Raw genomic sequence first — 27,286 nt, 5'->3', positions numbered from 1 at the left:
AGCTGTTGTCGTTTCATTGTGGGATTGGCTGACAGTAAAGGAGGTGGCGTGCACTTCAGTGTACATTCAGGCCTGTAGGAAACAGTGAGATCCTCCGAGGCAGCGCGCAGTTTGCCCGCAGATATTCGCTTTTACGGACCCTTGTCAGCGGGAGGATTGTCCACTATGTCGTCTATGTTGAGACTCGTCGCCAAACAGCTCAAGAGCCACCCAGCTGTAAGTCCTGAACGCTGTATTTTTTTTGTTATAATCTGTGAACGACCCGGTGACATTGAAATGTGCCTTTCTCAAGCGCCGGGAGGACGAGGTGTGTAGGCGCGCTCCTGTTCCCCCCAGATCTCCTAAATTAGCTTGTCCGATGTGTTATTACCTATTAATGCACTGACATGACATTTATTTAAAAAAAAAAAAAACAATCCGTGCGACGATTGGGATGACAGACAAAATGAAAGATATATATCACAGTATGCGGCATATTCATCTGATGTCAGATTCCTCGACAGCTGTAGCCAAAGATTTCAGATAAATGGACGATAATTTACAACGATACGACTAATTTCCATTTCCAAATCCCCTCTTTATTTTCTCATCCCTCTATTGTGTATGTACCTGTTATCACCCTCCCTCCGGTGACGGTGCGCAGCCTAGTATTTGCTCTGCCGCCCTCTGAGCTTCATAGCAGCTTCATTTGGCAGCAAAATGAATCCACCTGCAATGATGCGGCAGGAAACATTCATACAGAGGACAATACTGTAATATAATAATGTCGTTATAATGGTCGAAGGGAAAGATCTGCGGGCAAACGCGCGCGTTCTTCCCCACGAGATGACTGTATGTTCACAGCCATGCGTGTAGGTCGCTGCAGCACGTACAGCACTGTATAGGCTCCATACTGGAATGACTCCAGGCCAGGCCAAATGCATGTGGAGTGTACTGTTAATCAGAGGGCGACGGGGTGAAACAGTTATTAATAGACCACTGGGTAGACATGTTTTGTCCCCTACCACACAGTGTGAACCTTCATTTAGGTGAAATAATGTAGTGTCTTAACTCATACACTACTGCCACTTAACATTGGGGAAATATGACAGATAAATATGGAAAGCCAATGTTTTTTGTTTTCTTTTAATGCTTGAGTCTTATGATATCCTATATCAGCCTATATGGTTTTATAAAGTGGGCTCCAAAAGTCTGAGACCACTTTTCCATTTAAGTGAAAGGGAAAGTGGTCTCTGACATCTTGACCGTACTGTATGTATATGAACTAATGTGAACAACAGCAGATGTTTGTTGTCTTGACATAAAATCATTTCAGACATTTTGTTCTTTGCCCACCAGCTGATCCCCCTCTTCATCTTCATCGGTGGGGGGGTAACCATGAGCGCCACGTACTTGTGTCGGCTGGCTCTGAAAAATCCTGATGTCTCGTAAGTACCAGTGAGATATCTGAGACAGTATGAATTGTTAGAATAAAAAGGACATTCTTGTTGTGTATCTAGTTTTTTTTTTCTCGCTTCAGCACATACTGTAAATATTTGTTGAACCTCACTGTATGTGTATTACATGTTGCATGAGAAACATCAATAATCTCAAGGATACTTTGTCATATTAAAGAATTTTCTTCTTCTCTTGCGCCCAGATGGGACCGCAAGAACAACCCTGAGCCCTGGAACAAACTGGAGCCCAATCAGCAGTACAAAGTAACAACTCTCTGAACATTATACTTAAATTCTTTTTACACCAATTTGCGTAACACATTGATTATTTTGTTTTGTGTTCATATTTCTTTATATTGCTGCTTGGTTAGATTTAGAGCACAAACCTATGTCTATAAAGGACAAGCCATATCTTTTCTGTTATCCTGCATCAAAGTCCATATTGCCTTCCTCATACTGATTGTGTACATTTGTGTGTGTGTGTGTGTGTGTGTGTGTGTGTGTGTGTGTGTGTGTTTGTGTTTGTGTGTGTGTCTCCAGCTTTTCACAGTTAACATGGACTACTCCAAGCTGAAGAAGGACAGGCCTGATTTCTAAGTCACCGTGTCTTTGCGCTTCTGTCTCTGACGATGTAAAGAGCCTTTGCACTTTCTGCCAAATATGAAATAAACCCATGACACTGAATGAAGGTTGTATCACACTGCTTGCTACACTCATTCAGTCAGTTAATTTCCAGTGTGAAGGGGGGAAGGGATCATTCACTTTATCGACGACTGTATGAATAAAGCAGGCAACCACCTGTTTTACTAATTTATGAATTTATTTTTGACTTTGTTGTATCATTAAAACCATTTCAATCACACCTCTAACTTGCATCTGTATGGTATTTTGAGACCATTATTATAAAATCGAGTGGCATGGAAGGTGTCACTTGATATTCTTCTCATGTAATGTATTCAAAGCAAACATGCAAACATCGTTTGAATGTCTGCTTGTCCACTACTTTCACCTAGTTCTTAAACAAAAACACTGTTAACCACTATATCTTCAACATGATTTTAAATTATAAGATCACTATCTGTACCTGACTTTTGGTAGTAAGTGTGAAACTCTCACAGGGATTGGTAGATTAATGCTGATAAATAATTAGTCTTTTATCTTTAGTAAAATCATAAAAAAAGTATTTTAAAATGTTACTGGCAGGAAACCCCAGGAACAAATTTTGGCTTTTCAGAAAGACAGATAAAACAAGACCTCTTTGAGAAATAGCACTGAGTGGTGAAAGGTAGTGAATCAGTAACCCAGGGCCAGGCAGTAAGAGCAGGTCCTCTATACAGTTAAACAGAAATGAAGAGCACATGTAAAACATAATGTTGAGTAAGCACGTGAGCCAATAAGCACCTAGGTCAGGGGACGTACACTCATTTTTCATCATGCGTTGAGATATTTCAGTCTGTGAAATATCCATTGGTGGTGGAGAGAAGGAGAACCACCTGACTGAAAAACTATACCTTGATTTCATGAGATTATTGTTGTCATGGATGTCAGTGGTAGCACAGCAAGTCAGATGAGGTGACCACCACTGGCTGATTCTGTGGATGATAAATCTTTTTGATGATGATCTCTCTTTTTAAAATATAAAACATTAGATTTCATAAAGATTTCTCATTAACCACGTCAAATTTATTAATACAAAATGTTCCTTTAAAGATAATAAAACATTTTCCCAATTAATGTTTATTTAATTTCCAGTAGCTGTTGTTCTTTTTGTGGCCAGCAGTGTAACGTTACACTAACCAATAGATAAATTCTATTACCTGCAGGGACACCATGTTACTATGAGCAACTTTTACTTGACTGAATTTTATTATTTTTCTTTTGTAGTTTTATAAACATAAAATGGATATGGCTTTCAAAATCAATATCGATCATCAAGAACTCATCACCAGTCATTCACTGCAAAATCTTAAAAATGAAAATATTTGACAAATACACCCTTTGGATTTTTCTTTTTCTATTCTCATTGTGTCTTAAATGTTATTATGTGTTTGTTTGTAAACGGAGGTCGATTCTACACATGCCAACAAACAAAGATGTAGAGAATTGACTTAAAAAAATGTTTTCAAACAACTCAGCAACAAGATATATACTTTCATCTAACACTGAACTCCGTGTTCTCCCTGGATTCACCAGCTGGTGGCAGTAATGAGCTGAAGAGGAAAAATATCTTCTCGCGAGGTTTCACTTGAAAATAACGCGGGACAGTACGAGGTATGAATCCGTTGAGCTGGACAACATTAGACAGAAAATAGAGGATAAATAACGTTTAATTAGATAAAACCGGTAATAAATGACCCTGCCCTTGGTTTGGCTCCGCTTGTTGGACTCAGTGCTCTTCGGCAAAATCGACTTATTTATCAAAAGCTGCAATTTAGCACGGTTAACGCTACTGTTTTACTGTTAGTTAACGTTTGTTAGCTAACATCAGCTAACCAGCTGACTAACAGCTACTCTGTCTCTAAATGGATCATACGGAGGATTTATCTGCTCGGGTCCTGCTGAAAAATATCCTCAGCACCGAGCCACCCAGGACCCCCATCACCCGCAGGTAGCACTTCTGTCTTTACTGTTTAAGTTTTTCTGGTAAAGTACTCAGTCAAATGATCGGTGTTTCAAATGTCGACCTGGTATGTAAGCAGTAAGTTAATTAAGCCTGTGCTGAATGTGTAACTGCTGAACTTGAATTACACTGAGAAAAACTATGGAGACGAATTAAAAATACTTTAACACACCTGACACAGGAGGTGGAGCACTATTAAGACAAGGTGCCACAGAAATTCTTGATTTTTAGCTTGTTACAAATGAGTCTCAATTCATTTTGTGCTGTCTTGTCTCCAGTGCCTCCAAAGTGCAGAGTACCAGCGGGACCCGACGCAGCAATAGACTGAGCAAGAAAGATGCTGGAGCCCGAACCCCACAGGACATTCTGAGGCGCAGCTTGAAACATAAAATGCGTGAGGTGAGGAAGAAGGGAAGAATATATGGTGATAATGAACATGTTGAGTCTAATAAAGCTGATTTATCTACCTTACTTCCAGAGTATAACCAGGAAGTCCCTGCCGGCTACTACAAGGAAGACTGCCTCGTTCGTGCTCAGAAAGGCTAATACGCCTGGCCCAGCCTCAGTGCTGTTTGATGATGGAGACACACCAAGACATATACTCAGGAACATCCTGAGGACAGGTATGTGCGTTTTCCAGACTTTCTTCACACATCATGCTGCAGCTGTTTGTTGTCCTTTTAAGCATGTCCTTTATCATGTAATTCAGAACCTGTGAGGTCCCCAGTGGTTCATGACAAAGCTGTGTCAGAAGGGCCACAGCTGCCTTCAGCCAACTCCAGCATTACCAGCAAGCGTCCAAGGTGAGCTGCGTGTGTATTCCACAGAGTTTTAATACCTGCATTAGTAGTTAGTTGTAAGGAATTGACTTCTTGTATCATTGTGGGGCTTTAACAAAATTCCACTTTACTGGCAAACTCTCCATCAATGTTGGCTGTTTGTATGCAAATGGGTAAATTATGATGAATTTATATTTTCTTGGCTTTCAGTATGGAGCTCTCTGGACTGGATCTGCCTGATTTAACTATTGGCAATACACTAAGCACTGGAAAGGGACTGAGCAGAAAGAGACCTCGTCGGAGCCTTAATGTAACAGCTTTTGAAAAACGACTTAAAGATGGAAAAGGTAAGGTCAAAGCCACTACTGATAGGGCTCCAATAATTGAACATGATTGTATAAGATTCTTTAACTGTTTGTTCCTGTAAAGTCATTCTTTTACTATAGGACAACATGGAGTGTTGCTGCTGTAGCTGCTGCTACAAGAATGGGAAGCTTGTGTTTGGAAACATTTGAGCTGTATCAGTGAACAGTTACCATGCATGTTTTACTGATTAGCTGACAGATGCTTATGTTTACAGATGTTGAAGAGGAAAATGAAGAATCAATAAGTGACCATTCATCCCTTTCTTTGTCAAGGTAAACGCATATAAAATGTTGACTCTGATCAGGCATTGTCCGATTTGCAGTGAGTGATGTCAATAAGCAAATCTATTTTTGTGATTTCACAACAGTTAGACAATAACAATGTTAACGAGTGAATGACTCATTACTATAAGGTCTGCCCAATCTGTTTTGCAGTTCTACTTCTTTGAGTCTAAAAACACCCTTTGTGGATGTTCAAACTGAGAAAAGGGGCCTGCAGAGAAAAGTTTCCAACCGTCGAAAAATCACAGAGGAAGAATTTGGAGCTGCTGTAAATAGATGGCAGATGGGAAATGATCATGGTGATTATAATACTCTACTTACCAAACCTTTTTTTTCACATTTGTGATAATATGTATTACAGGTTGACAAGAGCACAAATTATTCTGTGAGGTGTCAAAAATAGTAACAAATACCCATATACTGAGACTGAACAGCAGTGATACAACGCAGTGATATAAAACAAGGAAAAGCAAGTTAATACCAGCACAGCTGTGACTTATGATTGTGTTTTTATGTAAAACTGACAAAAGCAATTAATTCATTATACTTACTGCAAATTAGACATTTTACTGATTGATTAATTGAATAATTGAATCATTGACAGTTTCAACAGTTTCAACACCTGGCCACTTTATACTTCAAAGTGACCCACCCTAGCTAGCAGCTGGGAGGAAGCAGAGGTAGCTTGTTGCTTTTTGGAAGGGAGGAGCAAATACTGTAATATACTGTACATTAAAAGAAAGATATACTGTACATTAAAAGAACTGTGTCTATAGCTGCTGTGTTCAGAGTTGCTGTTAATGCTCTTATTTCTCTCATTATCTCCCTTCCCCTCACCCAGGAGTGAGCAGCTTTGCCCCAGTGGAGCAAGGTCTCCAAGAGACCACCTACTCTGACGGCTTCACCCTGGGCCTAAGCGAACTCAGTGAACCTGATATCACGACTGACGTTGTCAACTGTAACACGGCCCTCTACACCCAGCCCGATGCCATGGCCTCCAGCTTTTACAATGTTGCAACGCAGGACAAACCCACAGTGATGGCTTCTCAGCTTCAGAGACAGATGAGAGACATAACGCAGATGGAAGCAGAGCAGAGCAAGCTGGGGAAAGACAAGTCAATGTATGTATTTCCAACTGAGGAGGAGGTTATGGCACAACCTCAGAATGAAGAATGTGCTTCTGAGTTGCAGTCGGAGAAAGATGTGGATGCAGGAATGGAGGAATGGAAGAGTACTGATGGTCACCCTGAATCTCAGCCTTGTGTAAGCCATGATACAGCAGAGTCTGAGGAAGAGGAGAACAGAGTGGAAGCTCAAACAGAAGAGGAAGGTGCAGCTGATCCTCACAGCGAAGGGTATGTTGCAAGCAGGTCTCAGTCTGAGGAAGAAGATGTTGTACCTGACTCCCAAATGGAAGGAGAAGAAGGTGGAGTTGATTCCCAGCCTAAAGAGGATGTTGCAGCTGGGTCTCAGTCTGAGGAAAAGGAGGTTACACTGGACTCTCAAACTGAAGAAGAGGAGGAAGGTGCAGCTGAATCTCAAACTGAAGTAAAAGAAGAAGGTGCAGTTGATTCTCAATCTGAGGAGGATGGTGAAGACGGGTCTCTGTCTGAGGAAGAGGGGGATGCAGAGGAAGATCACAGTGATCAAGAAGAACCTGCAGCAAGTTCTCAATCTGAGGAAAATGGGGATATAGCTGAGTCTCAGCCCGAAGATGGGCATGATGGGAAACAGGAGGAGGAAGGGGGTGAGCAGGTATCAGAACAGCTGGAACATGACTTGGAGCACATTAGTCGAAGGGCTCATCGCTCTGAGGGTGGACTCATTATGCCTGTTACAGAAGCAGATGCCACAGATGCAGGTATGGTCAAAAAATATGATCTTTTATTGTGGATAATAGGGATGCAACTAAAAATGATTATTGTTCTTATTATTTTTATGTTTTGGTTTCCATTATTATTATTATTTTATTATTATTATTATTATTATTATTATTATTATTATTATTATTATTATTATTATTATTATTATTATTATTATAGATAACTGATGGTGAAGAAATTGCCCATGAGAAGAATCAACTTAAAGAATTGATCAATTATGAAAATTGTTCTAGAATTATTTTTGATTATTATAGATTCATTCACTAATCGCTTCATAATAGCATGGATAATACTTTGTTTTTATTGTCAGCTGACTGTTAAAAGACGTATTACATAATATACATCATACTTGTACTGTGATGAAGTCAGACAAAAGGGTATTTTAAAGTGAGTTTTCTTATTTAAATTTTGCTGCTTGCCTGTAGGATGGTCTGAGGGCAAGTCCGAAGCACTCAGTGCCACTGATCTACACAGAAGCTTGGAAACAGGAAGCCATGAGAGCAGCCAGCCTCATGTTGGGATGCCTGACCTCGTTGAGTCTTCAACCCATGGAGAGGAAGATGCTTCTTGTACAGAGGCCGAGCCGAGTGCTGATAAAGAGAACTCCTTTCATCTTCTGCAGGTGACGCATGATATTGAAGACAGCGGCCACCTGCATAATGCTTCACCTGAAGAAGCTGCTGCTGAGGACCCTGCTGAACAGGAGGAAGAATGGGAGGATGAAGAAGAAGATGGTGAAGAAACTGAGGGTCAGTTTTGCGCGCGTGTATGTGTGCGTGCGTGCGTGTGTGTGTGTGTGTGTGCGTGTGCGTGTGCGTGTTCATGTTATTTTAAAGAAATGTTTTGTTTTGTAAACTCTTCAGAGTTCCCCTGCACGACTCCAGCATTTGTCAGAGAGAAAAGGAACTTTTTTCGCCCTGATCCTCTGGACTCACCTTCGGTTCTTAAAAATATTCAAGCCAGGCAAGTTGCTCTTCCTGTTGCACTGGAACAACTAGTCCCTTCATTAGAAAATCATGTCCCACAGGTCCCAGGCTGATAAAACATTGTGCAGAATGTCAGATGTCAAATACAGTTTTTAAAAAAGTTAATATTAACTTGTGTTTCTCTGAAGGCCAGAGTAATTAAAATTTTATGTTACTGACAAGTTCTTTTAATGTCTGTTGTACCACCAGTAGTACAAGTCAAGCTTTACCTGCAGCTAAACCTAAGCAGGTGCGGAGGAAGAGAGCGCCAACTAAGAAAGAAGCAGGCCTTCCTAAGAACTACCTTATGGGTGTGTTCAAGCACTTTGCCAAAACAAAGGTCTCTGCCGATGTTTACCCTGCCCTAAAAGAAATGTAAGTAACCATGACTATAGATATTTTTAGTTTAAAGAGAGTTGAACGAATTAAACAACAAAATGGATTGCGAGACATTGTTTTGAGCCACTTATTGGAATTGAAAAGAACTGAAATCATTTTAAAGCCAGTTAGCATTTTTGATATTTTTATCATTGGAATTTGGAATGTATGTCGTTGAGATAACTGATGCATGCCATAATTTTAACAGAATGGATAAATTCTTTGACCGGCTGGCGGATGACTTGGAGACGTATGCAAGTCATGCAAAGAGAAAAACCATAGACGTTGAGGATGCTGAACTTCTGTTGAAAAGGTCAGTGTGTTGTGTGCTCAAGGGAGCATGCTTGTGGTTTAAGGACAGGATTAATGACTTTTTGATGTGCCAAGAAACTCATCCCTTTAAATGGACCTATTTGACCCATTGTTAATATAAAATATTGATTAGACCAGCTTTGAAATAAAATGCCCATGAACAACCTTTAGAACCATGAGTGTAGCAGTCACTTCAGGATCCACTTGTATGCTTGTTAGATTCTAAACACAGTCCTGAGACATGAAGTAGAGATCGCATCAATTCTCAATGAAGAAGAGCAAGAATTATAGAGATGGCTGAACAGGCAAAGAACTGGCACACTAGTATTATACTGACCTCTAGATTGGCAAGCTTGAGCTCCATATTTAGTCTGATAACTTCACTTTTGTTTGTGCACTCTGCAGGCAGGGTTACGTGAATGACAAGGTGCCGGTGGAAGTGCTTATTGAAAAATATCTTCGCATGGAGCAGCGCAAGCTCCTGATCCCCATTGCAACCAGTGGAAATGTTGTTATCCCTAAAAAACGAAGGTGAATGTTTTATGTACAGCTACATATTTTTTTCTGATTGAAACTCTTTGACTGCAACATATTTTCCTTACACTGCATTTGATTGTCTCTGTTTGTAGTGCTGTTAGTCAGAATATAAAGATGTAAAATTTGTAAATATTTGTTGATATTATTTACCAAAACATCAGTTTTTGTATGTGATGTCTGTATTTTTCTTTCTATCGTTCTTAATTTCTATTCTGTGTTGCTGTAATAGGTGAGGGTTGATTATGCAGATATTCGCTTTTTATTATCACTTAAGATTACTACAAGTATATGTCAGCTTTCTTCATTTACCTTTTGATGCATATATTTTCTGACAGCATGAAACAAAAGAAGGGTGCACAGATTAGTAAAATGAATAAATGTTGAAATAAAGTTCCCTGTTTCATATCATATTTCTGTGCTTTATTTGTAGCTGTTGATGAACTGCAGTGCTTTGCCTGTGTCCACTAGATGGAGCAAATTCATTATAAGTGACTTTAGGCCTTATCGAAGTCAGTCGAACTGAAGCGAACAACTGCAGCTGTATCAATGGAAAACTTAATCAAACACGACGGTCGACATTCGAAGTTTGTTCGCACAGTTTATCACAAAAGAAAATGGCTGCGGCAAAGACCTTGGTTCTTGAACATCAGAGGATAAAGATGTATTAAAGACATTCAAGGTGAGCTGATGGATCCAGAGATTAATTCCATTCACATCTTAATTAAATTCAACCTTTAAGGGTCGATATCCGTTAATCTTGGCATGCTGTGTTAATAATCTTGGCATTAGGCAATAGCTCATCTACTCTGCTGATTAAATTAAGATAAATAGGTTTTCAGTGGTGGTAAAATTAAATTGAGGCAGTGCATCCATGTGAATGACTTATCGACATAGAGCAATAACTAGTTATTAATTTTCACCTCTTACAAACAGGCAAGGAAGAGCTATTTCAGCTATTATGGAGTATCCATACAAGATGAACTAAACCTATATATATATATATATATATATATATACACTGGTTTAGAGAGGTGGTTGGCAAATAGCTTGTGGACCACATCTGACCTGCCAACACAAATATATTGACTTGGATAGTTTGCATCAAAACTTGCATAAATTCTCATCAATATACTATAGGCAACACCAGGCTATATATACAAGTCTTGTGTGAATCCCAAAAAATATGACCTGGTAACATAATAATAATGATAATAATAATAATAATAATAATAATAACACAAAACACAAATAGCCTATCATATTTGAGTAATATATAATTTATTTTTTGCGAAATAATTCATATCAATAAGCTGTTGTGCCTCTGTTGGCTTGTGTATATTAACTTAATACATTGCATCTTTATTCAAATATAATCCCAAACTTAAATGAAGTAAAATACTCAAAAATAAAACAAAATCTCATTAAAATCCTGGAAAAACTGGCCCATGATACCTGATTGCTGACCCTTGGGATTAAAGTCTAAAACACAATAATTTATTTATTTGTTACAACTTTTTCCATTATTGATGGGCGATGGAATCACTCCAATACAACAGGGGGTGCTGTTTGCGAGACAAAACTCAATGTCTGCCAGTTCTACAGACAGCTAGCCTAGCTAATAACAACAGAAGATCCCGGACAGCTAGCGTTACAATTTAACTCAACATATAGGTGAGTTCGTCCATAAATTAAAGATAAAGCAATATAAAGACAAAAAACTTTAACTAACACGGTAAAGGCTGTCGTGTTTTATACTGACTCACAGTTTTTGTGGCATTTTCCCCGACCTTTTTGTTTGGCTTAGGTTAGCGGCTACACAGGAATAGGGCTAACTGGCCAGCTAGCTCGGTCGAGTTAGCTAGCGTGCTATCGTTAGATTGTCTGGATTATTTGACTGGAGTGTAAATATGTTTTAACGGTATCAGACCCCGGATTTGATGTATAAGTTTTCCTCTATAGGCACTTTATATGTTTACGCGTAGGTAAAAGTAAAGAGCGGATTGAAAGAAAGACACCATTGTCGATTATCTGTATTGTTAGCAGGTTAACTACCTGCTACTGTCACCGCCTACATTTACTGTAAAGTGTCTTCTCTTCAACAACAATCTGTTACAATCATAAACCTAGCGGGTTAAATTAAAAGAAAGACATGTATGGCTACGTTCATTCTTCGTGTTACCATTATAATACATGCAAGCCTATACATTTGTGGTTAATAAATGGCATTCAGGAACAATGTACGTCCTGGGCCTTTTATTATATTTTCTCATTAGAACAACTTCATGGATAATTAAATGTAGAAGGTTCAGACTTCGAAATGCTCATGTTTTTATGGTCTGTTTTCGCAAGTAATGGTCTATAAAATTGCTTAGGAACCAGTTATTTGAGAGCTGTCATTTATAATTGTCTGGGTAGAAAGGGATGAGTTAAAGTAAAGTGTGACCCTGAGGGAGTGAACAGTCATTGAGTCAGGTTCACTGGAAACAGACCAAGCACCACAGCAGTGATTATCTCTTATAATGTAATTTGTTCTTATTGATAGGGGTCTTTTGTGTCTCTCATGCAACCATACAGGTGGTGAACACATTAATATGAACACCACAATATATAAGATAGAAATACTTCCAGTCCTTATCATGCTCATAACTTAATTTTTATCTTTCAGAAGATAATCTGTGTTGGCAGTGCTTACAGATGTTTAAATTTAGTGGGATACTATGGTCTCTTTGCCATAGTTTTAAGGACAATTGTCAAGGGAAAAGTCTATATGCTTCTAGCCAAGAGTGCTTACTTGCATACTGTTGTAATAATAAAACATAACATTAAAGAATAGACTGGGAAGTAATGAGTGTTATCTGCAAGGCAAGACTGTCTTGCTGGATTCGCAGTCTTTTTAGTTGTCTTGTTGCCCATTTTTGCCATTTTTAAAGTCCGAAACCCGCCACACAGCAGATTTGAAATGGCCTCTAATTTAAGTTTCTCCTGACTTCATCATTTTGCTTTCTACACACACTGAATATACATAACTCAGTTTAGCTGAGTTCAATTTTTGTGTGATGACCCAAAGGAAAAATCCAATATCTTTGAGCCATTTCTCAAACAATTTAAGACAACAAATGTAATTTGGAAGATGATGAACTGTGATTGAAGTCTCAAATCAGATTTCAATGTAGTGACATGTGATTACATTTTTTATATTACAACTGAATCACAAACTTTTGCTCCATCCCTAGTCAGTTAAGTGTTTTACTGCTGAATGGCAAAGATTATTGTTATTATTGTTTGATTTAGGTTAGGGCTGGGTGCTATGGTTGAAATCATTATCACAATGTTTATAATTATTTAGAAGATTTTAAATATCAGTATATATCACATTATGGAAAATAAAAGTAAAATCATATATTTGCACAGCTTCATACAATGAACTGTGTTCCACTGTCGAGCTTTACCTAAGACCTAACTCCTTTTATGTGTGAAACAAAAATTAATTTTGTTAGTTTGTAATTATAGTTTACTTAAAATTGGCAACAGCAATTGGCAGAGTAACCTGCAGGCTTTTTGTGAAGTCACTAAATGGCTTTTTGTGACTTAAGTAAGTTTAAATGTCATGTATGATAAATACTTGCCTATCTGGTGAGAAACAAAAAGTTGGTAGTTAGTTGGAACTTGAGGTCAGATGTGGCTGCATCAGTTAAAATTTGAAGCTCTGTTTTACAGCAGTGATAAGACTTCATCCTGTTATCTCTCACAATGTTATGAGCAACATCAGAGAACTCTGGTAATTGCATACATAAACATTCCTGTGGTTTAGTTGTCTGCAAGAGGGCTGAACAATGATACAATTTTGGTATCATGACAATATCAAAAAACAAAATTGAGCTGCAGTACATGTATCGTATGAATACTGAGGTTGATTTCTGATAACTTTTATGAACCAGACTACTGTCTAAAATTGTGAACAGTAAACATTTTAGAGGAAATCACATGATATTTTTGTGAGATTTGTGGCTCCAAAAGATTGTTTCATGTCTGTTCATTGCAGTTTACAAGAAAAATAAAGCCAGTGATGCTAATAAAAGAAAAACAAAAGTTATCGTTATTATTGTAAATGAATGTAGCAGCAGTTCCACTGCTACTGGCGTGAGCCTAAGGCCCCCCTGTGAAACTTTAGTGTCTGGACTACTTACAGTGTTGTGCAGCCTACACCAGTGTCTGTCTGCCCTTGCAGGTCAACATGTCAAGTGTTAGTGTTTGTAATGGTGTGAACCAGGTGACTGGAGACATTAGATATGCATTGAGTTCCCTCCTCCCTTTAACCTCCCAAGCCTGGGCGAAGTGAGGAGGGGTTAGTGAGGAAGTACAGGCAGGTGGTAAAGCCTGGTTGCTAATGCTTTTTTTTTTGTCCTGTCAAATCTCCTTCAGTGTAATTGTGGGTCTGCACAAAGTCAGGGATGAGAGCGAGGCAAGCTGATCGCTGTGGCAAAATCAATAGTTCATACCTCTCTGAGATTGCGTTTTTAGGAAAGGAAGAGCACCATGACCAAGGGCAGAATACGAAATCACTCCCACAGAGGCCCAACACGCGCTGTGCAATCGATCCCCGGTCCCTGTACCAATTATAGTTTTAAGGTTTGTCTGTAGCTTACTGCAGTCCTCCAAGACCAAAGCTTTGGAAATAGACATTTTGTTCACTGACACTTCGACAAGGGTTGCAATATTTTCATCCCCCTTGGAAATTGCCATCTGAAATACCTCCATACCTCCAGTCTTTAATTTGGAGCAGAGATCGATTTCTCCTTAGTTTTTGGTCGGTGTGAGTGAAATGTCAGGAAAAAAAGCTCTGTGGTCATAACTGCCACCTTATCTACCATCTCTTCACAGATATAAATTCATGCATTTTAATTGTGATTTCAGACGTGAAGGATTTTAGTTTGTTTTTTTGTTTTTTTTAACCTACAAATCTAATTCTATGTTCCTCTTTTCCTAATTCTTGCATTTCCTGCATCTTGTTCTGTTGCTCTCTGATCTTGCTCTCCTGAAAATGTAATTCATATGAGTCAAATTAGTGCTAATTTTTTGGGCAGCAAGAGTTACAATATTATGTCCTCACATCAATCAAGTCTGCTCACATAGTATGACCTATCAGTAGACAATTTTTACTAAGCCAAGGGAATGTTGGCTGTGTTTGTGCTTGTAGTTACTGGGTTATTTGTGGCCAGAAATATTTCTGTTTTTTCTTCACAGGATCAATGTGGAAAAGTAAAAAACAAACTCAGTTTGCTTCTCTCTAAAATTGTGATGATTGGTGGGTTCATAGATTGTTTTCTTTTACTAGATCTCCTAGATTTTGAATTGATGTTTAAATATCTTTGCTTTCTACTGTTTTGGATTTTAATTGTAGTCTTTATGATTTTAAAGACCTTATCAGGTATTAGTTTTTGCTCGGATTATTAGACACAGATAATCAATGTATATTGGTGATAAGTGTATAGATCGTCTGGTTAAAGTTCAGCTGACAACTATAAGAATCTATAATACTCTTGCCTTTGGGCTTTACTGGTGGTAGTGTGTGTTTTGTTTTTGGAAGCTAGTTGTTACTGATTGTGAGTCATGTGAGGCGAGAGAAACTCTAAGTTGTAATTTGATGATTTTGTGACCCCTGTTGTTTCCATGTTTACAGTAAGTAAGTAACAGCAGTTTAATACCACAACAAAAACTTCCTGACCAGGTACTTTGTCAGACAAACAACAGAAGAGTAACTGGTGTATCTGTTTACACATGGTACATGTGGACACAGTAAAGTTGGTTACCTTGATGAGAAATAGGTGGTGTGCAGCCTGTCATCTGCAGCGCTTCATCTAACAGCTGACCATGGCTGTTGCTTCTTGTTCTTCTTGTTAAAAATAAAACTGATCTGCTGACAAAAAATTTAAGAAAATTACCCTATTTTGATTTTGAGATGCATTTTTGTTGAATGAGCGCAGTCAGTCAGTGCCAAGTTTTAATGTGGAGGAGCAACAGTAGGAAATGTCAAGCTTCATTAGCAGTAACCTAATACAGCTCTGACTCACTGTGAGAGTAGAGGAGGTTTTTGTTATGGTGCTCTTGGTGCTGGAGGATTCAGTGTATGTTTTTGTTTTGTTAATCTACTTGTAGATTAGAAAGTCTGACTATTATTTGCTATTTAATTTAATAAGTTGTTTAATATTTTTCTACAGGGACAGACTTTTATGGTGCACTCAATATACATTTTGTTAAGAGACATTCGTCTATTCTACATAGTAGATTTTAATCTTGTTGGTTAACGGTTAATGGTTGCTTAACGAGTGTTAGCTGTCAGTCAGCAAAAATATTAAACTGAGCATTCCTAGTGTAAGGCCTTAAGTTTCAATGCAGTCCTGTCCAAGAATCTGGATTTGATTTCTCTCTCATACCTCTGTTTGATTTTCTTTTGTCTTCATCTAACCTCTTTTTGTGGCAATTTATCTCTTACAATGGTACCGCAGATGGTGGCCCATCTTTCATTCGCCAGCTGTTTTTCCATTTGGCTTCTCTATCACTTTACTTTTCATTTTCTTTCCCTGCACCACCTTCCTCTATCTTCATCGTCTCACTCCATCTTACCAGTTGCCACTGTTAAAGAATCAACAAGATTGGTTGGTTCTTCATTCATTGAATTTTGCAAAGACAGTCTTGGAACTGGGCAGAACCAAGCATCTGATATGGATTGTTTTGTGTGGGTTAGACTGAGTAATGTAATTGGAGCAGTGAATAACTTCAGTACGACAACAAGGTCACATTTGTGAGGTCACATTTGAATAAATATCTGCACTTTAATCAGGACACACATACTCAAAGTGGCAATGTTCTTGTATACTTTGTTAGTTACACTCAGATTTTTCCCATAAAGACCTCTTTTTACTTCAAGAACAGGTTGTTTTTTTCTGCTCCACCTAGCTAATTGTCTACTTTGACTGTGACTTAGTGGTATCACTCTGTTCCAGCAGTTTTTATCAGGATATTCATGCTATGAGCATCCTGTCCTATCCAAAAAGGTGTTTTACTGTGTAAACATCTTGGGACTGTGTAGACTATTATACTATACTGTTAGTGGGTCGAAGATATTGTAGAATACGTCCTTATTCCAATGTATGTACGAAACGTTATTGTGCTATCAGGAAGTTATTGAAGTTGTGCTTTGATAAATGAGAAGAGGAAAAAGCTGAATGTTTTTTCAAAGATTTAGTTCTCTATATTTTATTGTCTGATATTTTCATGAGGTCTTCTCAGCACCATCCCAAGTTTGATTTATTTAAGATCTTTTTCCTTTTCTACCACTGATTTCCTTTGAGCATTGAGTTGTGGGACAAAGGTTACAGATGTCTGTTTTGTCCCTCGACTCATCGGTGTGATCACTCTGCATACTCAAATCCCAGGTAGAATTAGTATATTATAGGGGCTCGAGACACAATGTCATTCTCCATGAACCATCTTAAGAAGCAACAATATTTAACCACAAAGCTGTGTTCTGTTGGTTCCAAAGTGTTGGTCTAATCCGCTGGAAAAAACGACAACATCTTTCTCGGTGCACCATGGATTTGTGGGGCTTTAAGTGTGCTCAGCAACAAAACACATTTTTAGACCAATGCAAATCTGTTTAAGTGTCACATGCATTCAGTTGTCAGTCTGTTCAGATTTTACTATTCACACAGCCTCTAAGCAACATCATTGTCTGTGTATCACTTTCATTCAGCATAATCATCAGGAGCACAAAGCTCAGTTTCCAGCTGTCACAATTTGTTACTGTATGTTTTGACCCAAATTGAATGTATGGATAAGGACATTAAAGGCTTTGGGTATGAGAAAAAGGTAGTGATGTATGGATGGTTAGAGGGCTGATGTAACAGGGGAAAAGATATTGAACAGTAGACAAAATGCACACAGATTAACAGTATCAGGGCCAGGAAAGAAACTGACTAGTATTGCACAGGAGTGATAGGGTGAAATGCAGTGCATTCAGTCTCCGACCTTGTTGCAAGACGATGAAGGTTTATGAGTCCGGCATTGTGTCAAGATGGTTTCCAGTGCAGGGTAATTTATTCTCATCCTCTACCACAGGTGTAGAAATGCAGGCAATACATACCTGTACATCTTTTATCAGAGCAGTGATACTGATGAGCAGCCTTCTAGTTTATTACTTTGTCCATGTTGTCTTCACTACTGCTACTAAAACCCTCAGAGCTTGTCTCCAGTAATAGGCATTTTTCCACTGGATTGGGGATTTTTTTCCAATATGAGTCAAGGATTTCTGTTCATGCTGCTAATATGGGGTTACTAATGTAATTTTAACAGCATGTTCTGTTTTCATGGGGCAATGTTTTCATGCTCCACCATTTCTCAGTAATTTAACGAATAAATTTCCAATGATTGCACTCAAATACTTTATGATTTCCCTAACCTGTTTTGACACTCTCTCACTCAGTTTCGGTTTTCTGTTTTTTGAAAATGTGTTAAAAAAAATTGTAGGAGATATTTTTGTGGTGTTTACAATTATGAGATCTCAGTATTGCTAGCCCATTAAGTCTGAACCCTGAACAAACTGTCATGTTTACACCAATACATCTAGGAAATGAAAACCATAGACAAATTTAATTTAAATTTAATTTATTTCAAAGTCCAATCCAAATAGTTCTGCCCACACCCAGTTTTTCTTTTAAAAATCTGTACAGACGACGTCCCACTAGATTGACAGTAGTCTGTCAGAATGCTGTAGTTCTTAATTACCTTGTTATTTTTGATGTTGTCTTGTCAACCCTTGTGGCTCAGTGCAGTTTGTTGTTGCAGTTCATAAACAACTAGGTATAGAGCTGTGTTTTTCAAGGTTTTGTTTACAGGTCTTGATAATTACCCTTCACTGCATCGTGGCTTCACCCATAATCTTCAGCCAAAGGACCTTCATATCTGAGAGAAGGAGACAGAAGTCAGAATTGTATTGGGATGAAATATTTTGTGGTATCAAATGGTCATTGCTGACCAGTTAAAGTTCCTGAAGGTAACTAGGCATCAGGCTGATTACATGCTGTTGGAGAGTTAGTGTGTGTGTGTACTTGGAGAAGGCAAGTATGCATCACAGATCTGCATGGTCTTGGTGACTTGAAGGTAATTTGGGTACCTTGGATTTGGCCAGTGGCTCTAACCCCCCCCACAGTCCTGGGAGACAGCTTGTTTATTTACAGTTCATTTTTGAGACTTAATTGCAATTGCAGCGGCTATTGATCTTAGAACAGGCATGGGCCATCGATCTCCTGCTGTCCCCTGATGGGTCAGGGACAATTCATCTTGCCCCAACACAACAAACCACAGCAGCTCACGGTGTGGCCACATGAATTAAAAGATACTGAGTCTTAACTGGATTAATGAAAGATGGAGCGCCTGTGTGTTGCATCACAATGAGCTCTTCTCTGTTAAAGCATGGTTTTCTGTATGGTATGTGATTACTTGTCTCTGTGTTACACGATTGTGTTTCAGGCTAAACATGATTTTCAAGGACCTTCAAGGAGAGGGGATTTAAATTTTTGTCTGATCAGTTAATGACACCCACTTTGTCTGTTTCTAGGGGGCAAACTGCTTCCATCTGGCGTGTACTGATGCAGATGGACGTCAGGACTGAACGCTGACGAGTGGAAGTGACAGATTCCTCCCCCTCACCCTCTTGCCCCCGACACCCTCTGTCACGCTGGCAATGTCAAGAGTCCCGAGTCCCCCTCCCCCTGCGGAAATGTCCAGCGGGCCTGTGGCCGAGAGCTGGTGCTATACACAGGTAATTCCCTTAACCTAAATTAAACTGGTGTGTCCATGCTTTTGCTGACTTTTTTGTTTGTTTGTTTGCATTCATCCATCAGATCAAAGTGGTGAAGTTCTCTTACATGTGGACCATCAACAACTTCAGCTTCTGTCGTGAGGAGATGGGCGAGGTCATCAAGAGCTCCACCTTCTCTTCTGGGGCCAATGATAAGCTGAAATGGTGGGTGGGCAAGAGAGCTGCTCATATTCCAATCTCCAGTGTTTGTAGTCTTACTATGCTACAAAGGAAGTGGATTGCTGAGAAACATCTAGAAAGTCCCACCCTGTTTGATTAGTGTCACAAATGCCAGAATCTTATTACTGGCATTCGGTGCTATGAAAGTCTTTTTAAATCTACCTCCAATTTAAGTCTTTAGTTTATCAAGCGAAGCAGAAACTTGTGAATTATCAATGAGATCCCCAGTGGTAGTAGTAGTACGTATTTTACATTTATTAGAATTGGTACACAAATAATACCATAATCAATATAAGTATCTCTACCTGCACTGGTCTTAATGGCATCTAATGAAATCATTTTAAATTAAAATAGTTCCAAACATGAATACAGTTTTACAAATTATGAATTTGTTGCTGTGTGTAATCTGTGCACTTTGATATCACTAATACATTATTACCTCTATCCCCCTTTACTAGAGATCATAACTTTTGCACCTTCTGCCACCATCAGGTGTTTACGAGTGAATCCTAAGGGCCTGGATGAGGAGAGCAAAGACTATCTGTCTCTCTACCTGCTGCTGGTCAGCTGTCCAAAGGCCGAGGTGCGCGCCAAGTTCAAGTTCTCCATCCTCAATGCCAAGGGAGAGGAGACGAAAGCCATGGGTGAGTCAGTTGGTTAGAACAAACTGTGACAGAAACCAATTTAAGAGTCATATTCTAGATGTAACATTTCTCTGTGGAGTTTGCAATTTTCCACTTGCACTTTTTTAAGATCCTTTTTTTTCCCTTTTAAATGAGCTCACATCTTTGTGACCTCTGTGTCCTGTCTCCCTGCAGAAAGCCAGAGAGCATACCGCTTTGTCCAAGGGAAGGACTGGGGCTTTAAAAAGTTCATCCGGAGAGACTTCCTCCTAGATGAGGCAAACGGTCTTCTACCTGACGACAAGCTCACGCTCTTCTGTGAGGTAGCTGCCTCGTTCTGGTGTTAGACTCTTCTTGGTTTAAACCTTTTCTCATTACAAGCAGTTTTTTGATGCACACAGAGCATTTTGGAGTCTTGCATCACATTCACTGTCTCTCCCTCAGGTGAGTGTGGTGCAGGACTCAGTCAACATATCTGGGCAGAACACCATGAACATGGTGAAGGTGCCTGACTGCCGGCTAGCAGATGAGCTGGGGGGCCTGTGGGAGAACTCGCGCTTCACAGACTGTTCCCTGTGTGTGGCAGGCCAGGAGTTTCAGGCGCACAAAGCCATCCTGGCAGGTACAGACATGAGACACATCCCATCTATTTTCTTTGTTCTGTCTCTCTTCTACATGTTTTAAATACTTGACTGTGTGTGTGTGTGTGTAAGGGTTTTTAAATGTTTCCTTAAATGTTAAACTCTATTAATCACATAATATATATTTATATGTGTGTGTTAAAGACATAAATCATGAGTAATTGAGTATGTCATTAAGAATTAGTAATTCTCAAAGAGTAATTGAAAATTAAATGAGCATGAGTAATTGTTAAGCAACAGTCAGATATGTCTGACTTGATCCCACAATTAGGTACATATTAACATTTTTCCCTTTATCCTGATCTTTCTCCATATGACTGTTTTCAGCACGGTCCCCTGTATTCAGCGCCATGTTTGAGCATGAGATGGAGGAGAGCAAAAAGGTGAGCCCAAGGTCCAAAAGCTTTTTTATTTAAAAAAAAAAAAAAAAAAAAATCATTTTGTTCCTATGGCTCAAAAGCTCAGATTTTCACTGCTGTGTTGCAGGGTTAAAGTGAGTGAAGGATTGTGTGCTGTCAAATGGCTGCAGCACAGAGCTGTTTGGTTAAACTGAATGATAGTGCACCTGAAATGAAATTGTCCTGCCGTACTTGAGGGTCAGGATTCATCCTTCACTGACAAAGCTGCAGAAGCAGAGAATTGCTTTTTTCCCCATTTGTGCACATGCGACTGTAAGAAATGAAATTGCAGGAGAAGCTGTCCAGATGATTTTTAAAACCAAGGCCATTTTAGATTTTATGTAGCAAACTTCTAGCAGACTAAGCAGTAGCAATATTTCACTCACTGATAAACATATTTAAAATGTGTACTGTGTTTTTAGCCACGTATAGAATACAGGGCAAAAATATATTTTAAAATTATGTTTTTATCATACAGTAAATAGTAAAAGAATGTTCTCTATTAATCCTAATTATTTACTTGATGAAATACCACTAAAACTCGTAATGTATTAAACGACAACAACAATAAGAAAATCCAGTTGGACGTGGCAGGATTTTATTTTTATTTCTTACTTGCAGGATTACGTCATGTGCACATACTTGATCTCTACTGATTGTGAACACACCTTGAATGTGTTTTGACTTTTAAAGTGTTAAACTAGAAGCATTCATATCACATTTTCTGTTAAAGGTCATGTTGCTTCCTGCCAATCTCACACCTACTGTGTGCTTTCATATTGCGACATTGTCCCATTTACAGTCCTTATAATAGTCACAAATACCCCAAAGGAAGAGCAGCTGTCCAACCAGATGAACAAGGAAGCTCAAACGATAAAACTAATAATAACTTATTCTATTTAAAAAAACAGCATGAATTGACTTAACCAGCTGTGCATGTGATGTGCTGAGATTCACAGCCCCATAAGTAATGAAATGTAATTTGTTGCTTTCCTCAAATGTACACGTGCATGCTGTAAGATTTTGAGCCATCTTAAGATGTTTATTCGCAGTCACATTTCTACATATCAGCATTAGAGGTATAAAAAGATCATGTATAAAAAAAATATATGAAAACAGTAGAACATACTGCAGTTGAAGCTTGTGTCAAAGTGAAGTGCTTTAATTTAATCATGTTATTCCTTGTGTGTTGTCAGAACCGTGTGGAGATCAACGATGTGGAGCCCGAGGTTTTCAAAGAGATGATGTGCTTCATTTACACAGACAAGGCTCCCAACCTTGACAAGATGGCCGATGACTTGCTGGCAGCAGCTGACAAGGTAACATAACAGTATAATCTGTTCGGCTCTCTGTGGACTGTGATGGGAACTGGAAGTAGTTGCAGTTGAGAATTTTTTAGAACAGGTTAGCATCGATGTAAACTGATGTTGTCTCTTTCATTTAGAAGTTTGTTTAGGAAGGAGGAGGAGGAGTTTTTCAGATCTCACCCTGGCCTGGTAATTAGGGACAAGGAGACTTATAGCATTTCAAAATTCTCCCAAGTGTCCTTTATCCATAGAGCTCAAGGTTGTTCATTGTGGCCTTAAAGTTGTGGAGCTATCACTGATTGAATTTGGATTGTTTTGTCAGGCATGTCCTGTCATGCAGACAGAACCATACGCTACTACAGATGTAATATTGCAGTCTTGACTATGTAATGTGATGAAAGTTGCTTATTATTTTGTTAGCATCATGCACTAGTAATAAGACGGACGGTACGACTGCACAGTATCTACCAAACCTTAGCCCAGTAAGCCGTCAGGATTTCAAGAAAAGGCTGGATGATTTCACACTGATCTCAGTCCTCTGTGACACACGAATGCAACACTGACTTCTCAGAGGTTTCTCTCAGATGTTGAGCATTGACATGTTTGTTTGTTTGTATCTTAAAAACTGGATATAGTTTATCTGTATGTTTATTAGAGGTGTGACATGACAGACAGTAGGGCCGGATTGACATTTCAGTCATTTTGAACTCAAAGATTATATTTCTAAATATCACCTGAACTGTCAAAGCAAATACCAAATGAATACAAATGAAGAAGGAACGTATATTAATTTTCTTGCATCCCCTCTCTTTCAGTATGCTCTGGAGAGACTGAAGGTCATGTGCGAGGACGCTCTGTGCACCAGTCTGTCTGTGGAAAACGCTGCCGAGATCCTCATCCTGGCCGACCTGCACAGTGCCGACCAGCTCAAAACACAGGCAGTCGACTTCATCAACTAGTGAGTTCACACACTTAAAAGAGCTTGTCATCACATTTAATTGGGTCTCCAGCACGGTTTTACAAACTCAAAGCTCCACAGAGTCCACTGCACATTTTGTCTCTGTCGATTTGTTACATCTCTTTCTTCTTTATCTCGGCATCATTACCAACAGTACCAGGACTCAGTCTCACCCTCACGCCTCCTATCTTGGTGTCACAATTGATCATTTTATCTCACATGTCAGCTCCTCAAACAGTGTGTCTGATATTATTAAACCCTGTCCAGGCTTTCTGAGGGATCAGGGCAGCCTGACTCCTCACTAGGTATGCTTTCACCTCCTCTGTTGACTGAATGTGTGATAATACATAACTCTGAACATGTGTCTATACGGATGTTCACCTCACATAAATATCTTCAGATTGTTTCTCTCCCCCAGCTACATATGATTCATTACTTATATTTACAGGGCTGAAACAATATGTTGAAAAGTGGATTGACAGAAAGAATAATCAGTCAGGATTAAGGTCGTTATTCAATCAGAAATGTGGAAAATTCTCCACTTCTTTCCTCTCAACCTCTTATTAGGTTTTCCAGTTTTCTGTATCATGTCTTATTGCAGTGATTTCAAACCCGGGGAGCGAAACTCCTCCAAAGGGGTCACAGGAAAAATCTGAAGGCTTCATTAAATATTTAATGTGATGGGTTAGGAAGGGGAAAAAACACTTGTTTAACTTGCTACACAAATTTGAATTCATGTCTCTAATGTTTGGTTTCTTCGTGAGATATTTTACCTCGCTAGGAATTGGAAATGTATTAAAATGAGACAATATGAAAAGCTGGAGGTCAGACTTCTGACCCCTGCAGTTATCTGTCACAAGTAGGCTATGAGCTTTGTTGTAAGTCTTATGTGAGCTTTACGTTCAGACGAAACAAAACATTTGATCACATCATCTTGGGCTTCTTTTTGAGCATTATCTGTGACAGTGGTAATTCTCGGCAGCTTGAGAGATGATTCAGTCCACTGTCTGTTTCAGCAATAAAGATGTTGCAAGATGCATTTGACTCATTTCGCTTGTAATTAATTTATTCCCAACATGGCAGTAGAACACATTACATGAGTCTTCAAAGACTCCTGTATGTTAAACTGCACTAAAAACAATTACGGCTGATTTAACTCTAAAAGACTCAAAAAGAATATCTGATCCCATGAACATGTAATTGTCTTCTAATGCAACATTACGAGCCCTATTTTATCAAATGTAATTTCCAGAAATAAAAAGAAAATCTTACGTTTGTGCCAGTTGTGCAATCTAGGAAATAATCGTCAAAAAAACAGAGAATTAACATCATCAGCATCATTAGATGCTGCTCTATATGTTTGTTTATACAAATCGATTTTCCCTAAACTAACGTTTGTTTTTTGTTTCTCCATCTCTCTCCCTCACCCCGTCCTCCAGCCACGCTGCAGAGGTGATGGAGACGGCCGGATGGAAGTCAATGGTAGCGTCTCATCCTCATCTGGTGGCTGAAGCTTACCGCTCCCTGGCGTCAGCTCAGTGCCCTTTCCTCGGACCCCCACGCAAGCGCCTCAAACAATCTTAACAGCCTCACAGCAAGGCGTCAACACACTCATACACACACATACGCATACAAACACAGAAACACACAGATACCTGCTCTCAAACACAGGGACAACCTTTCCCCTTGCCGTTACCTAATACACTACCTACAGCCTCCCCCGAATCTCCCCCTTCTGCCCCATCCAAACCTGCTGTATTTAGTCTCTTCTAAAGATGGAGGGAAGAAGGAGGAGGAGATGGAGATGGAAGAGAGGGACAGGTGGGCTCGTGAAGTGGACGTTTGTCGTTTACAAAGAACCACAACACCCCTCCTTTTTTCTCCTCGGCTCTAGCATTGTGAGATCTGACATTGTGCTCTTTTCCGTGTGTGAAAACTAAATCCTTCGACATCCTGCTAGTTCCTACTATGGAATCCGTTTGGAAAGAAGAACTGGACACAAGATCCCAATAAGAGCCAAGTGTTTAGAAATTTCGGAGGCTTAAAGGAAAAGTACAGATAAATATAGTCTTTAACTGTCTATTTTATCATAAGGCTTCTTTTTGCTCCGTTCTTAGTGTTTGGGGTTGAGCAGACGGAGAAGCCACATCGGCCTATGAGGGACTAAAGAAGAATAAGTGGGCCTGTTAGTTACAAACTAGAAGCCCCCCGAGAAAGACAACCAAGGGCTAGTCAAACAAAGCAGATATGGGACAAAATCATCAAAATAATTTTCCCAAAGAAAGTTGGGAAAACATTGCACTAAAGTCACAGGTCACCCCTTTGCAACCCTTACCAGCAGTAAAGTAGAAATACTGTAGGCAAGCACACATTGAAGCAAGCTTCATGGACTAAAGACCCAGCTGGACCACCAACAACAAGTTCCCTTTAAGAAGATTTATCAGCAAGTGACAAAAACAACACATGTACTCCCTTCTAGAACTCTTCAAGCTTCATCTAAGTCTGTTTTCATTTTTTAAATAGATGGAAATAAAAACCAGTATAGAGAAGATACAGGAAATAGCAACGCACAACTGGATGTCATTCTTGGGGAAATTGTATTTTGTGTGTGGATCTGTCTTTGTAGCCCTTGAGAGAAAATAAAATCCAAGGTGTCACCAGACAAACCAACCAGGAGACAACAAAAGGAGGGAAAGAAATGTCAAGAAATGGTTACAAAATAACATTATGATTCAATCAGGCATGTTAATGTTCTTTTATGACGGATTTCTTATTTGTTTTTTTTCCTCAGAACTGTCATTTCTATTTTTTTCATAGGAATTTGTACAGAAACTAGTGTTTTTGAAGCTGTGTACCACAAAAGCATTTTCAACCGTGAAATTGAAAAAAAGTGGACAGATGTTTTCTTTGCAGGCATGAAGACTGAGGGGAAATGAAATTGAAATGAACACGTTTTAATGTTCAGAATAGACAGAATGTGAAAAAAATGCACACCAAGGCAAACCACATGAAATACATTTGAAGTTATCATTTGAACCTGGTGGAAAATGGTAATCGATAGAAGGAACCATTGTCGTTTCTTTCCTGTAGATATCGCTGGTTATGAGAAGTGACACTTAGTTGTTGCCATTTTTTGTTCCCAAAAGAATAAACCACAACTATTTTGTATTGAATGCAATGCAAACTTTGTCGGGTTATTTTTGTATGAATTATGTGATTGCATTTAATTTATTATGTTGAGCTTCATTTGGAATTGATCAAGGGAATGAAGACATTTCAGGGAAAAAGTCATACGATGAAAAAGTCATCTTCTTTTTTGTGCAGGACAGAGAACCTTTGAAATTGTTGCATTTTGTATTTTGCTTCATAAAAGAAATCCAATTCATGGAAATGATTCAATTTCAGTGGCGTTCATCTAATTATGAACAAATGTGGGCATTCTTATTTTGTTAGCCTGTATAATTTATCTTTACATTCATCTCTTCATTCCTGAAATGCTCCCTGATGAAGGTCACTTTTTAGAACTGTAAGATAATACTAAATAATATGTCACCACTCGTGTTTTTGCATCACCCAAAACATTAACTCCTACTTTTTTACAGTGGCAGAAGAAGAATATACGGTCCTAGCCCTGGTTTGACTCTCAAGTATTAGCATACAGTGAGGTCACAGAGGAAACCTGCAATTTCTCTAAGATAATTAGCTGGCAATGTTTGAAAAACCCAGAAGGTCATTTAAAAACACTTAATGTTGTTCTGATGGC

General features: G+C 38.9%; 3 protein-coding genes across 3 annotated transcripts; all 3 read left to right on the top strand.

Annotated features, from left to right (window-relative positions):
• Positions 1 to 24: 24 nt before the first annotated feature.
• On the top strand, positions 25 to 2,298 carry LOC111220206 (cytochrome c oxidase subunit NDUFA4-like). The gene is made up of 4 exons (XM_022743212.1): positions 25 to 216; positions 1,339 to 1,427; positions 1,640 to 1,700; positions 1,977 to 2,298. Exons 1-4 carry the CDS (start codon positions 166 to 168, stop codon positions 2,031 to 2,033), a joined length of 258 nt encoding a protein of 85 aa, XP_022598933.1. The 5' UTR covers positions 25 to 165; the 3' UTR covers positions 2,034 to 2,298.
• Positions 2,299 to 3,857: 1,559 nt separating this feature from the next.
• On the top strand, positions 3,858 to 9,904 carry cenpt (centromere protein T). The gene is made up of 13 exons (XM_022743268.1): positions 3,858 to 4,044; positions 4,335 to 4,455; positions 4,535 to 4,679; positions 4,766 to 4,859; positions 5,046 to 5,182; positions 5,416 to 5,473; positions 5,636 to 5,781; positions 6,324 to 7,343; positions 7,791 to 8,114; positions 8,229 to 8,328; positions 8,541 to 8,705; positions 8,917 to 9,021; positions 9,426 to 9,904. Exons 1-13 carry the CDS (start codon positions 3,959 to 3,961, stop codon positions 9,553 to 9,555), a joined length of 2,631 nt encoding a protein of 876 aa, XP_022598989.1. The 5' UTR covers positions 3,858 to 3,958; the 3' UTR covers positions 9,556 to 9,904.
• A 1,259-nt stretch (positions 9,905 to 11,163) lies between these two features.
• On the top strand, positions 11,164 to 26,696 carry LOC111219854 (speckle-type POZ protein). Its single transcript, XM_022742688.1, has 10 exons — positions 11,164 to 11,228; positions 19,174 to 19,377; positions 19,460 to 19,581; positions 20,089 to 20,240; positions 20,415 to 20,542; positions 20,664 to 20,841; positions 21,188 to 21,243; positions 22,455 to 22,577; positions 23,381 to 23,523; positions 24,963 to 26,696. Exons 2-10 carry the CDS (start codon positions 19,300 to 19,302, stop codon positions 25,105 to 25,107), a joined length of 1,125 nt encoding a protein of 374 aa, XP_022598409.1. The 5' UTR covers positions 11,164 to 11,228; positions 19,174 to 19,299; the 3' UTR covers positions 25,108 to 26,696.
• The last annotated feature ends 590 nt before the right edge of the window (positions 26,697 to 27,286 follow it).

This window comes from Seriola dumerili, unplaced genomic scaffold (assembly GCF_002260705.1).
Source record: "Seriola dumerili isolate Sdu_G_001 unplaced genomic scaffold, Sdu_1.0 BDQW01000068.1, whole genome shotgun sequence".
Taxonomy (NCBI): Eukaryota; Metazoa; Chordata; class Actinopteri; order Carangiformes; family Carangidae; genus Seriola; species Seriola dumerili.
Note: the sequence above shows the minus strand (reverse complement) of the source record. Positions and strands in the feature narration are given on the sequence as shown.